The 14,479-nt window shown below is 47.0% G+C and overlaps 1 protein-coding gene and 1 non-coding gene across 2 annotated transcripts; both read right to left on the bottom strand.

The window, feature by feature from the left end:
• Window positions 1-798: 798 nt before the first annotated feature.
• On the bottom strand, window positions 799-13,965 carry LOC142559565 (uncharacterized). The gene is made up of 6 exons (XM_075671144.1): window positions 13,554-13,965; window positions 9,817-9,920; window positions 8,987-9,080; window positions 6,082-6,264; window positions 4,663-4,785; window positions 799-1,033 (listed from the first exon to the last, which is right to left on the bottom strand). The coding sequence occupies exons 1-6, from the start codon at window positions 13,659-13,661 to the stop codon at window positions 914-916; spliced, it is 732 nt and encodes a 243-aa protein (XP_075527259.1). The 5' UTR covers window positions 13,662-13,965; the 3' UTR covers window positions 799-913.
• Window positions 2,860-3,043, bottom strand: LOC142562581 (U2 spliceosomal RNA). The gene has a single exon (XR_012823930.1). It is a non-coding gene; the product is annotated as a U2 spliceosomal RNA (small nuclear RNA).
• Window positions 13,966-14,479: the final 514 nt, after the last annotated feature.

The following is a 14,479-nucleotide window of genomic DNA, read 5'->3' on the forward strand; positions in this document are numbered from 1 at the left end:
GTGGTATTGTGAACAAACATGTGAAAGAACTCGGAAGCAATGTTTTTTTTACCTTGTTTATAGTAATTAACTAGCGTATATAATGCTGTCTTGACTGTTTGCCCAGATGATCCGGTTTTATTCTTGCAACTTACCCGGATGTTCTCGTTTGAGCGCCGCGATAAAACGTATCGTCTCTTTAAGCTTATTCTAAACAGAGTCACTTGAAGGTCGCCGACAAAACGAGCTAAGAGCATTTTATGCTTAAAATGATAAGCACGTGCAACGGGCGCCCGAACAGACAACTGTGTCACTTTGACGTAATAGTTCTGTGGAAACCAGCACGGTGGAGCGCGTAAAGTTTATTTTCAAATCAATAAGGTTCGAGTCCGGCGTCTTTTTAGTGGGTCTGGGCACCCGCCGCGGACGCGGTTCCGAGACTTTGTTTCGAAGCGGCTTCCTCTGCTCGCTGGACGGCCCAGAAGTAATTATTAAGGGAAAATGAGACATCCACCCACACGTAGCTAATTGCCACAAGGGACACCCACACGGGGTTTGTGCAGAAGCATTCCTAGTGCATGCGTGAGATTGACGCACCTTTATTTGAAACAATTGCACACTCATCTTGAGCTACACGAACGTCACGGCAAAAGCCATACATCATCCTCGCAACGAACGGCTCGCTCCGCAGCAAGCAATATGCCACAACATTGTCAAACCGTAACGCATGTGCAACGGAAAAATAATAATAAAAAAAAATGAACTGCGCAAGTGAAAGGCAGCTGATACGTGACGAATGCAGCAGACGGTTTACATTCGTGGCAAAACTCGGAGGCTGCCCGAGGCGCCGTGCGGTCGCTGCCGTCGTGTCCTGCATAATTTAGACGACGACGTCGTCTTCGCGGAGCAGGACGACGTCAAACCGCGGGCGCCTTCAGGACAGCAGGTCCTTGAGCCTCTTGAGCAGGACGTGCTTTTCACCGCAGTAGCCGTCCCGGTCGTCTCCGTCGACGTCGAACACCGCGAGCCCGCGAATCGCGCCTTTGAGGCCGAGCTGAGAGAGAGGCAAAAGAATGAATAAATGGACAGGTGTCGGGAAAAGGAAAAAAAAAAGAAGAAAAAGAAATGTTCGCAGATGAATGCCAACCTGAGCAACGATATGAATGCCAACCAACAATATGAATACCCGCCGTGGTTGCTCAGTGGCTATGGTGTTCGGCTGCTGAGCACGAGGTCGCGGGATCGAATCCCGGCCATGGCGGCCGCATTTCGCTGGAGGCGAAATGCGAAAACATCCGTGTACTTAGATTTGGGTGCACGTTAAAGACTCCCAGGTGGTCGAAATTACCGGTCGAAATGCCTCATAATCATAAAGTGGGTTTGGCACGTACTCCCCCTCACCTAACACCCCCCCCCCCCCCCCCAGGAAACAAAGAATGCCGACCTGAGCAAGACGGCGAACCTGTGTCGTCGTTTTCATCTTCCTTTTTGTCCGCGTCTTGTGTTGCGCTGTTACGAACCTTACAATGAATGCAAACAAACTGGCCCAACTTGATGCTGGGTAAGCGAGTTCTCGCATACTTCGGAAGTACTAGGGGCCTGTTTTCTGGCTGCTGTTTAGCCATTTCCACAAATGCCCTCATCATACAGCCTCTTTGGCGTCAGCAGAATGCCGTTAGTTTTTACAGTTGCAGCTGTACAAAATCCTAGCTGACCTCCAATGTGACCAAAAATCACGGATGGCTGTATTAAAAAAAGAACGCGCAAATACGTTGCTGTCTATTCCAATGAAGTACACAGTATACTTAAAGGAACATTATTTTATGCTAGTTACGCTTCAAAGGTAGGATTCGGGGTTCTTGATGTTAAAATTTGTTATCGGCCTGCACTACCGCATAAAAGCTGCTATGGAAGTCCGCTTCATATTTTCTTCTTGCGCTGTGTAGGAAAAGACAGGTGCAGGAAATCACGGACGAAACGAATGGTACGCGAACTTAAGACGGGTTTGTTCTTGTCAGGTCGCGCATAAACAAATAGTAAGAATGGATAAATTACATGCTGACACACTTTTCTATTCCCGCGGTACCGTTAATCGAAACGTATTTTCTGTTTCCTGCGGAATTCTGCACGAATACCTACATTCGTTCGGACTGGCTATTTGTGCGAGCATCAGCCATCATCAAGCGTTTCTTTGTTTCTCTTTTAATTATTTGTTTTTGTTTCTTAACACTTCTATTTCAATGTGATCCTCACAACAACCGTTTTGCGTCGGCCCTTTCTTCAAGTCTCGTGTGTTCCGTGCGGTAACTTCCCAAAATCATGAATCAGCAAGTGGGCTACACCCACACTGTGCTAAGATAAGCAGCCCCCAACATGTTCCCGCTTCCGGATTCCGATAAACCATTCTGGGGCTTTGCGTACCAAATCTATTTTACGAGTCAGCGGCGTAGTTGGGGGCTCTATTTGGATTAATCTCTTACGACCTGGGGTTCTTTAACGTGCACCTAAATCTTGTCAGAGAGAATCGAACAGCGAAAAAGACGGGACTTAAGGGGAGAGGGCATGGACGGCGCTGGTTATTACAACTATTAACTACTGCAAATGTATAGGGAGCGCAATCTTCGCAGCAAACATAAAAACGCACCAACTTCATCACAAGTCCTTGCTGTCTGAAGGCTATCGTACATTAAATAAGTAGCGTAGTTCACTGTGATGTAGAGATACAGAGGTCACGCTAACACATTAATCGTGTTGGTATACGTGAAATGCCTCATTAATCACGCGGGGCGCTTTGCTCTCTGAGATGCGGTTCGCAACCACATCTCACGGCGAAGCTGTTTATGGCTGCAGTTCCGTGCATTTTCGTTCTGCGAGCGCAAAAAACCGTGGGCCGATCCCGGAGATAGCGCAATACCGGGCCGACCAGCGGCGGAGGTGAAGCAGGCTTCAAACACTCCGCCACCTTGCAAAAATATGTTCAACACCTTGGGTCCAAATACAACCGGTATCAGATATTAAGCTCATAAGAAGAGATACTGCACTTTGACCCGCGTCGGGCATGTGTGCGTTCACACAGTCCTCTCTATGTCGGCGTTCCAAGCGCTTGCGCATTATCTCCTTTCCTTTCCTTCCGCTCTCCCTTGGTGGAGCTCCCGTCGAAACGTCACGCGTGTCTAGTTTCCTCCGGCTCCTCGGGGCGGCGGTCCAGTCGTCCACGCGAACGTATATAAAGATCACTGTAAATGAGTCTGTACCTTTGTTCAAAATTCTGTGTCACCTCTGTGTCGTGTGCTAAACAGCTTCGCTGGTCATCAACCATCAGAGGGTGGAATGGCTTATGATGTTCTTTCTTTAATGCGTAAGACTGCAAAATCTGTCTGTCACGCGAAAAGTGCAATGCCTTGCATCTGCACAAAAAGCATAGTTTGTGAAGTTAGGACGTTTAATCGTTATAATAGACTAAATGTAGATGATCGCTAGCTTTGTAAGTGACAAGGAACAATTAAAAAAAAAAAATAAAGATCAGAGAAAAGTGTTTTCGTCAGGGCGCCTTGAAAGCTTACTTCACCGCTATACGGATGTGTGTGCAAAGAAGTCTGATGTGGGGCTGCTGAGCAAAAAAATACGAATAACTGATGGGTACAACAACAACAACAACAACAACAACAACAACAACAACAACAACAACAACAACAACAACAACAACAACAACAACAACAACAACAACAACAACAACAACAACAACAACAATACTAATAATAATAATAATAATAATAATAATAATAATAATAATAATAATAATAATAATAATAATAATAATAATAACAATAATAATTTATTGGTGGTGTTGAAGGGACACTAAAGGTTAATGTTAAGTCAACGTGGACTGTTGAAATACCATCCCAGAAACCTCGAAACGCTTGTTTCATGCGAAGAAGAGACTTATTTCAAGAGAAAATGCGTTCTGAAGCGTCAGCGTACCTCTAGCGCAGGTCAAATCGCTCGCCCTCAGATCGAGGAGTGCTGACGTCATGGTCGTATAGTGCCGTTGCGTCGTCGGTGAGTAAAACAGCGGCCGCAGACGGCGCTACGGCTTTTTTGCGCAAAACGCAAACGCGCGGCCAGAAACAGAGTCAAGAAAGAGCCGACGGCAGCGCGAAAGCGGAACTATGGTGGCTAGCGGAAGGGAAAGCGCGCGACGATAAGCTGGTTCTTTATTTTATGACGCCAACTCCGCAATCCTCCGCGGAGGATTTTGGCGATCCTCCGATCGCTTTGGCGAGCGACTCTATGTAACGTCCGACTCTATATAACCTTCGACTGTATATAACGTTCGACTGTATATAACGTTCAATTCTGTATAACGTTCGACTCTGTATAGCGTTCGACTCTGTATAGCGTTCGACTCTGTATAACGTTCCACTCCGTATAACGTTCGACTCCGTATAACGTTCGACTCCGTATAACGTTCGACTCTACATAACGTTCGACTCTGTATAACGTTCAACTCTGTATAACGTTCGACTCTGTACAACACTCGACTCTATACAACGTTCGAATCCTGAACGCCTTCTCTCACTCTGATCTCTTCAACGAACTCGGCCCCTTGTCGGGGAGCGGCACGAGCCAGTGGAATGCATCACGAGTGATCATCGCGCGTGGTTAAGTATACGGTTCACTCACGATCCAGTTTCCGGAGAAAGGCGCGAAGGCGGACACCCACTGTGGTCCTCGGATGGCCTCGGTACAGTCGGTCTCCACGTTGGCGCGCGCATTCCACCCACCCGACATCATCAGCTGGCATACCTGCGACAGGTCCGCGTCACAACCCTCAGCGAAGACTGCCTCACAGTAAGGAAAACTCATCTCGAAGGCCACGCTTTTTTGTGTACTGCAAGGCGCTGGAGGCGATTGGAGGCGCGTCCGAAACACGTCAGTGCATCCATATTTGAGCAGCATGGGTACCTACTAATACGTGAGTAAGGCGTTTAAAGGAGGGCCGGACAAATGCAAGCATAACGAATCGATCAACAATGCAGTTTGATCGTCCGTATCGCTATGCTTCATTTGTTTTTTACTTTATCGGTGCATTTGTTTAGCTTGTGCATACGCGATTTACTACTATTGAAATCACTAAATCATTGTTTTTATTTAAATCATTCATTGTTTTATCCGCGAACGAAATAACTACGTATATTCCTGTACCATAGCTTATATTGCTTACTTGGAATAAGCATACAAAAGGAAGCTACTATTGGCTTTGCGTCAAGTTCACCGCTCTGATTTGTGATTTGTGGGTGTCGAACTGTGCGTAGAAGAAATGATCGGTTGAGTTTTGTTGGATTAAAAAGCCGCAATTTCGCACGGAGGGCGAATAATTGATTGCGATAGCGAATTAACAGACAGCTACGCGAAGTAAGGTTAGTAGGTTTATTGACCATAAAAACTTGTAAACACTCGCTTACCAAATAAATTAACAAACATGGTACCAGCGCGCACAGGCAAACATGGACACATTGCACTCCATGCCGCGGACCGCTGTAAAAAACGTTGGCGTGAGGAACGCGGCGGCAGCAGCAGCGAGCGAAATGACGTTCGTGCTGTCTATCGCTTCAACGCAAACTGAGTAGTGAGAACACAGCACACGCAAACCCACAAGCCTTTGGCCCACCTAGACTCTGCCCCTAAAGCAGATCGCCTTCAGGACGAAGTCCGCGCACGCGCGCGCGGCTTCGCCTTGCTGCCAAAATATAATGTCCATGTACAATGTGCAAGTGCTGCCACGCACAATGCGAGGGTGAGCCGCCGATCGTCGGCTCACCCTCGCACGCTCTCATTCGCACGTGCAGCATACGGCCCGCGGTGACGGTGTTCTCGCCTTTGGACTCTATACGCAACATCACGGCGACGGCGGCAGAAAATGCGCCTGGAGTGTTCATATAATTGCTATCGCAATAAAACATCCCCTTGCACAAAGCTACGCTGCCCGTGCACTCGTTCGAGGGCGCGAGGATTTCTTTGTATGCAGTAGGTATACAGTGGAGTCGTCGACGGCATTCGCCAGCTCGCCGAGCCCACAACGGCTCGCGCCCCGAAACTCGCCTGCGAGTAGGGCATGAATCCCTGGAACTTGGCCTGCGCGAAGGCGACGCTCTCGTTGAGCGCGGGCTCCCTGTCCAGCAGGAAGTGGGCCCCGAGCAGGCTGACGCTGAAGAAGATGCGTGACAGGCCGTGACGTCGGTGACCCCTGCCCAGCGCCAACCGGGTTCGGTTGAGGATGTGCTCCTGCGGCATCGGTGCGAAAGGGCACAGTGCAATCAATCAATCAATCAATCAATCAATCAATCAATCAATCAATCAATCAATCAATCAATCAATCAATCAATCAATCAATCAATCAATCAATCAATCAATCAATCAATCAATCAATCAATCAATCAATCAATCATCGTGTCTAGGAATAACCTTAAGGTATGAGTGGTGGCTCACGCATACATAAAAACCAGAAAAAAATCTACAGGAAATGATAAGCAAGAGAGCTCACAATTAATTAAAAAACAATTATGTACAAAGTGTACACAAAACAAAGTGCAAGGTAAATATATAAGAAAAAGGAGAAGCAAGGCAGTTGAACGATGTGTGAAACTATGAAACAACGACGCAAAGCTCAGAAAAGGACGATGATAGCGAGTTATGAAAAATATTGAGATCATGAAAATAAGCCTTATAGAGACGCTGTATTCTGGAGACTGTTGAGTGTTGGTGATGGCAAGCAGTAACAAGGAAATGGCCGTGTTCTCTGGTGGCCTTGCGCGGGATACGAAACATGACAACTGAGGAGTTCGGCACAGGTGAAGATATACGGTGAACAAGTTCGAAAGGAAACAGAAGGTCAGCGTGGTTATGTCGGCCTCGAAGTAAGGACAATGTCAGTAATCAAACAGTGTTATAACAATTGAATAGCTACAACTATAACTATTGAATTCCCTCGATAGTCTGCAAACAGAGCTTAGAGAGCGCATACGCCGCATTTCAACGCGCTTAGTGTGAGCAGTAAAGCTTAAGGTTGTATACCGAGATCATACCATACCGAGATCATTGATCGCACGGTATGGTAGAGGATCTACAGAATACGAAAAAAGTTGACAGTCACTTTAACATAAGCTAAAGAGGATGAAGGCGAAAGTTTGCGCGTTCACAAGACATCATTAAATTACTTGACATTCTAATTCTAATGCGTTGTTACTTCCTAGTACTTGTTTTCTCCCAGCAAAGGTCGCGAATTCGAGTACCCTAATTAAATATATCTTATTTAACTGTGTCTTAACTTTGTCTTAATTAACAGCAAAGGTCGTGGGTTCGACATCTACCAATGGTTGTGGATTCGACCATTGATGGTGGCATCATTAATTTTGGTTCCATTGGATTTTGGTGGCATAACGCCGAACGCCGGACAACGGATTTTTCGACCCATGAGGCATTTAAGGCTTTCGCCTTACACATGTTTGAACTTTTGCGAGTGAAAGCCATGACTTTGGTCTTAGCACCATTCAAGGTGAGGTTATTATCTTTGGATAATTTAGTAAAAGAAAGCAGGTCAAACTGCAGGCTGCGACAGTCACCAACAGATTTGAATTTCCTTTAAGGTCTTCATGTCATCGGCATATGGAAGGAAAGAAGGATTCTGAATAGAGGAAAGAACGTCATTATTAAACATATTAGAAAGGTGTGGCTCTAATACTGATCCTTGAGGGGCGCAGCTATGGTTTCCATGTACAAAGGCGTTTGGCCACTGACGTTAACATAACACGATCTATCTTGAAGATAACTAGGCTGACAGTTAACGAGACGAGACCAAAGTATATGTAAGCTTGACCAGAAGCAGTGAGTGGCTGACTACGTCAAATGCGAGGTCAGTTAGACAGCCGGCTCGGCTGCGGGAGGTGCGAAAACACGTTGCACACAGTTGCTCTCGCGAATACTAAGTCCCGCCCACGCCAGTTTTCTGTTTTCTCCTGAATACATTTTGTTCGTTCACTCCAATGCTGCGCGCTACCAGGACAGTGCTGAAGCGGTGCAACTATGCATTTTCTAGAGAACGTTGTCGTTTTCACCGCTTCCGCCGATGAAGAGACTCCTCAGGAACAGCAGACGCTCCTGAGGTATGTCAAGTACGACGCCATTTGAAAAAGGTCGCGTGACGGTCGTTTGCTTCTGTGATTGGCTGGCGGAGTAACACAACACCGCGCCGTCCGCGTGCTTTGGTATGGTAGGGTATGAATAACTTTATTTAGGTCCTGAGGGATCAGTCTGGGACTGATGCGGGCCGCTCCCACGTCGGTACAGAGAGGCCGAGCCCCTCTGGTTGTCAACTGCAGTTTTTTGTAGATCAAGCGCGCGCTGGGGGAGGAGAGTGCGAGCCCCCGCCCATAGCCCGGCCGTGGGCGAGCATGATCGTCCGCGCGGCTGAGCGCGTTGGGGGGGGGGGCGCGCCGTACTTTGGGGGGGGGGGGAAGGAAATTTGGGGCGAGTGCAAACGCTAAGGGCGAGCCAAGGTGTCTGATGGTTTCGTTCGCGCTGTCTCCCCGCGCACCTACTGTTGAAGGCCGTGTAATTTCACGTTTCTGAGACGCCGTGAAGCGAGACTTACCACGAAGCGTTCGCTGCCCGCTGCCGACGCTGTTCATGACGCCAGCGTTGTGACAGCCAGTGTTCGTGCTGATCGAATGATATATGTTCATGTTTACCTGTGCGCGCCGCGCGCGACACCATGCTGTTTAATTTAATTGGTAAGCGAATGCTTGCTGCAATTCATACCGTCGATGGAACTTCGAACCTTGCTTCGTGTAGTTGTCTAATACATCGCGACCACTGTTAGTGCTTCGCCTTTCGGGCAATACTGGGACTTCCATCTTTTACTTTTTGTGTCTCTCTTGTTAATCGAATAGGAACCGGTGCACTCGGTGCGATGCGGCCGGCGACCTCGCACGTGGCATGGTATACTCACGATTCCAAAGTACGCCCCCTTGAAGGGCGCTGGGCAGCTGGCGTGCCTGAGGTCGCTGGTCAGGTGCGTCCGCTGGATCGGGTACAAGCCCCTCCTGCGACGCGAACCGCGCGGTAGCACGGTATAGGTGGCGCTACGCGACAAAACGTCGGCAGTATGCGCAAGCACATACCCAAGTGCCCGATGTAACTGTGGCCCTATTTCCGCATACTTAGAGTTAACCTATAGGGCAGCTAGGCTGCTGCGCAGCTGCAGCAATGTTGACACAATATTTGCAATGATATATTTTGAGGTCATCACAAATTCGTCACAAGGTCACCGAAAGCTCGTCGCCATCCACGTTGGCGCGAAAGCGCAGTCGTGTCGCAACGTTCTCTCACGTTGATCATATTGTCATCGTATTGTCACACACCACTACTAAAGACATGGCGATACGCATAAATTCGACAGCATGCCGTAAGAATCTCACAAATATTATGCCAGTTACGTGGACAATGCGATAAGAAAGCGCTTGTCAAGGAAACTAATTTACTTCAAGGCAAGTGGTGAAGTCGTGAAATTTGAAGCCAAGCAGTAGTGAAGGGATAACGTGCCCTAAGATTGCAGATAAAAAAAACTGTTAGAATTAAAAAAAAAGAACACCACGCACTCACATACACGGTGCATCTGCTGGTGCTTGCAAAGTATAAGCAATCTGTCTTAGTTATGAAGCGCCCCGCTCTCCGTCCATTTTCAGGTTAGGAATTAAGCGTTACGTGGTGCCTTCAAACAAATCTTATTATCTTCGCAGACGCGAACACCCCATTCCGACGAAGTGCAACCATGCTTACGTGGTGAGCAAGGCATTGAGGTCGTACTGAGCAAAAAGCGTCGTCGACTCCGGCAGTACCAGCGTGAACGACTTGCCCATGCGCCCGAGCTGCCGCTGGCACATCTGCGCATGCGCGTACGAACACGCGTAGTCAGCCGTTTTGTCGTGCGCCCACAAAACACTCCCACTGGACGAACACAGCATGTGGCTTCATATTCATAAACATCATAATGTTTATGATGAATGTTTATGTTTATGAATAAACATCATCAATCATAAACATAAACATAAACTCGACATCTCGGGTGGATGGTCACGTCACACGTGCCAGAAGGTTCGGTAACACTGTCTGGAAATAATGCCTTCACAGCGATTCCATCTTGCAAAATCGAAACTTTGTTAAGACATACGCCAAGAGCATCATTATCACCATCGCGATCATTTCCACCTAAAAACAGGACTACGCGCTGTGGTTGCTTAGTGGCTATGGTGCTGCTATGGTGCTCTTAATATATGGTGCTCATATCAGATCATGGTTCTGACATGTGAAACCCCGTAATTTTAATTACTCTAGTACTGCACGGGCTAAATTGATCCTATACGCACCCGTATGCTTAGATTTAGCTGCACGTTAAAGAACCCCAGGTGGTCAAAATTTCTGGAGTCCTCCACTACGGCGTGCCTCATAATCAGAAAGTGGTTTTGGCACGTAAAACCCCAAATATTATTATTATGATCCTATACGCCTGCGGCTTATGTGGATGGATGGATGGATGGATGGATGGATGGATGGATGCTAACAGCGTTCCCTTGGAAACAGCGCGATGGGTTCCATCACCAAGTACTCGTTCTTATTTTGCCTAATGTCCTACCCACCTATCTTTTTTTTAATGACGGACAAACAATTCCCAGCATCAAATTTCCTAAACCACTATTGGGAACTTTGTTTTTGTACGCCTCCGTTGTTCGTGGTCTCCCTTCTTTTCTGCCACCAAACCTGCTATCGCCTCTTACTAATCTCCACAGCGGACATGTTTATTTTCACCTTGCTATCTCTGAACCCAATTACTCAAAGGAGGCCAGCGGAGTCTAAACCGGCAGCTGGGTACATATCTTCACAGTCTAATAAAACATGTTCCATCGTTTCCCTAGCTTTACCGTACCAATAATCACCGCACACTTCATGGCCCTCTGGCGCGCCTTCGATGACGCTTCCCTTACCATGAAACCGATTTTGTTGCACTATTGGACGACCCGTTCTATCTATTCCATACGCATTACATGATCTACCCGATTCCATGGGTTTCTTTTTACCAGCCACAACTGCCACATTATCGAAATGACTTTGCTGTGTCACCCACATCGGCCATTGTTAAAAAGAAAAGAAAAAAAGCTTAATTCCCGCCAAGCCAGGTCGCGTTTTGCCTCGAGTGTGTTTACAGTAGTCTTTAGCTGCCTACACGATGACCCATTAATTTAGAACTACCATGCCTTAACAGAGCGAAAAGTTACGTTTCATGGAACGCCCGTGTCACGCAAATTTTCGTGGTCGACTGTACGTTTCAAGGATATATCGGCAAGCTGCAAATGGCGCTTGTTGACCCCCAGAGGAACAGAAACCTGCGCAAGGCCTTGTTTTGTGAATGCTTTTTGCCCGTGCTGTGACAACGCCCTTTCAGCTGTTCGTCTTCCTTTTACTCAGCTACAACAGTGGCGCATTTACCAGGTGGCGGTGACGAAACACACGAGGTAGAGAAACGACAAAAAATGGAGACGTACGAAATCAAAGTTCGCAATAGGGGGTCAAAAAATTTGGTTGTGGGAGTTCATAGCATTTTTTTTCTTTCTTTTTTTAACCCAGGTAGGACATTAGGCAGTATAAGAGCTTGGTGGCGGAACCCACCACCCCGTTCTAAAGGGGACGCTCATAACATCCATCCATCCATCCAGGTAGGGTGCCTCGATCCCAGCGCCGCCCTTCGGAGAGACGTGGTACCGAGGCACCCTAGCACAAGGGCGACGTCTGCACCAACGAAAGTGAAGGAGACGCGTCTTACATTCGACCTACAATCCCACCATTATCAATCAATCAATCAATCAATCAATCAATCAATCAATCAATCAATCAATCAATCAATCAATCAATCAATCAATTAATCAATCAATCAATCAATCAATCAATCAATCAATCTATCTATCTATCAATTTCCTCTCTTTTCAACAAACAGACCTAGGATCGGTGGTTAAAAGTTGCCACAGTCTGCCGCTCGACGAGCCTTCAGTCCCCATTACGTGAGCAGTGGAATGACAGCAGCACTAAGGACACGAGAACGCAAACGATCGCCTTAAAACATAGGGCCCAAATTAATTACTAGCACAATAGGGAGTTTAGAAATAGCGTTCCATGAGGCTCTGCGCTCTCAAATACTCCAAAACTCAAACTCCTTTTTACGTCTATTGAGCTCTTTTGCGCGCTTGACCGACAGCGTCCCCTACTTCTGACACTTCCTAATAACAGTGTTTAAGAAATCCCACGTAATCACGCTATGCTGTTGCACTTAGACAACAAGAAGTCTGCATTCATCTAAAACGGCAAACGGCATTTTACCTGAAGAGGCAAAATTGCGATATTTGACCAAGTTGGTTTTAAAAAAAATCAGCTTAGAGTAGAAGAAACATACAGATGCGACGCGCACGTTGAAATCCGCGTAAAGCGAAGCTTTAGTCAAGCGATTAATTAAATGTTTTACAATTGTCGATGCGTTCAATATTGATTACTTTCACCCTATTTAACGAGTAATCTTATGGGATGTTTATGCTTATTCACCACAAAGGCCACAATTCTATTGTCACGCAATTTTTTTTTTTTTTGCGTATACGCACTGCACTGTTCACAAGCTACACCCAAATGCAAACTCCAAATCAGGAATATGCAGAGTATGCTGCAATGTGACGAGGACGAAGGCGATGTATGATGCTCGTTGTGGGACGAATGGTGGTGACAGGTGTACGCGCAAAAAATTACGACACGAATGAAACAATATTCAGAGATTCTGTACCTCTTGTGTCGTGTACAGTGTGGCAAAGTCATTCTGGAGGATTGGGCCAAGAACGGGCACACCCTTAGTGGCAAATTCCGAATTGCTAAATAAAAGAAAATAAAGTGAATCAAAGAAGCCGATAAATATCATCCACCCTTCCATGGAAGGACCGGCGTGCTTTAAGAGGTGCCCGTAAGCCTGCACTATATGTTCAGGTCTCTCACGCGGGAAGTTATTTTTCGCGTTACGCAGAGCAGAACTCCGCATACTTGGTCAGCACGAAATGGTTGCATAAGCCAGTTCGCTGCTACTTTCATTCACCTTTGTATGCACATTCACAAATATATTCGCCGAGATAGCGACCGACCCAACAGCACCTATAGCAGCAAGGTAGCCACGCCAGACCCATACCTGGGGAAAGTATGCAAAGGAAGCTTAGCCTTAAAAGACCCAAAAATAACGTACAGCGCGAAGAACAAGGACTGCGAAGACGACATACACAGCGCTGTAGTCACACAGCGCTTATGTCGCGAAGACGACATACACACCGCTTCGCAGTCCTTGTCCTTCGCTCTGTACGTTATTTTTGATCATGAATTACCAACTAGCTCAAGCAACCACCCTAGTTCACAACCTTAAAAGACCCTTTCTCCCTCTCTTTTGGAACGTTGCCAGCCTTAAAGAGAGCTCGCAAATGCACACAGCACACGGGTACCTCGGCGAGGCGCGTGATGAGTTCGGTGGCAACGCCGCTGACGGCGCTGCCAAGCTCGACGACCAAGCCGTCCAGGTGGTGCACCACCAGCCAGCGGGCGGTGCGCATGGCGAACACCTCGGTGGTGCCCTGCGGGGAGCGCAGGAGCGACCGCAGCGCCTCCTTGGTGGTAGCGGCGGACCGGGGAGGCGCGGAACCCGCTTGTGACGTAGGAGCGGGCGAGGGCGACGGTGGAGAGCCTGCGCCTGCCGCCGCGGTGACGGAAGATGCCGAGTCTGCGAGAGGGGGGCCGTTGACGGGAGCGCGTGGTGAACAGGCGCCATTTGAAGGCCAACTGCACAACCATATTTCACTTTGGCTAAATCGTACATATACGAGTGGTACATATATACCACATGTCGCACGCAACTTGTGTCAAAATTAAAAAAAAAGAGAACACAGTTTCGGCTAGTTTCCAGTCGCGCTGCACTTTTTTCGTATTTCGTGGGCTTTCGTTCGGGCTTGGAAAAAAAAAAACCTTTATGTAGTACGTACTGAGCAACAGAAAGCTGGATCAGGATCTTTTTACACATTGTATACAATTTTCTCATTGGCACTTTCGCTCCGATTATAATATTTAAGCAGTTGAATGATTAATAATGCCTAATTATGTAATTAGGAGAAATGCAAAAGAAATATTCTGACTTGCTCCAAGCGACGCAAACAGCATTACACTGTCCAGCAACGTAGCCCTTGCGTATTTTTAAATTTTGGCGGAATTTACGTGGGACACCCAGATTTCAATCAATCAATCAATCAATCAATCAATCAATCAATCAATCAATCAATCAATCAATCAATCAATCAATCAATCAATCAATCAATCAATCAACCTTTATTTCGGAAATAAATACAATGTTGTAGGTATGTCCACGAGGCGTGGTAAA

The sequence above is a fragment of the Dermacentor variabilis genome, chromosome 10, assembly GCF_050947875.1.
Source record: "Dermacentor variabilis isolate Ectoservices chromosome 10, ASM5094787v1, whole genome shotgun sequence".
NCBI lineage: Eukaryota > Metazoa > Arthropoda > Arachnida > Ixodida > Ixodidae > Dermacentor > Dermacentor variabilis.

Coding starts and splice junctions, on each gene's coding strand:
- LOC142559565 (XM_075671144.1), bottom strand. CDS start 13,661: ATGCGCACCGCCCGCTGGCTGGTGGTGCACCACCTGGACGGCTTGGTC. Junction 4,786..6,081: donor GATTCATGCCCTACTCGCAG/GCGAGTTTCGGG, acceptor GACCTGTCGCAG/GTATGCCAGCTGATGATGTC. Junction 1,034..4,662: donor CTTTCTCCGGAAACTGGATC/GTGAGTGAACCG, acceptor CCTCTCTCTCAG/CTCGGCCTCAAAGGCGCGAT.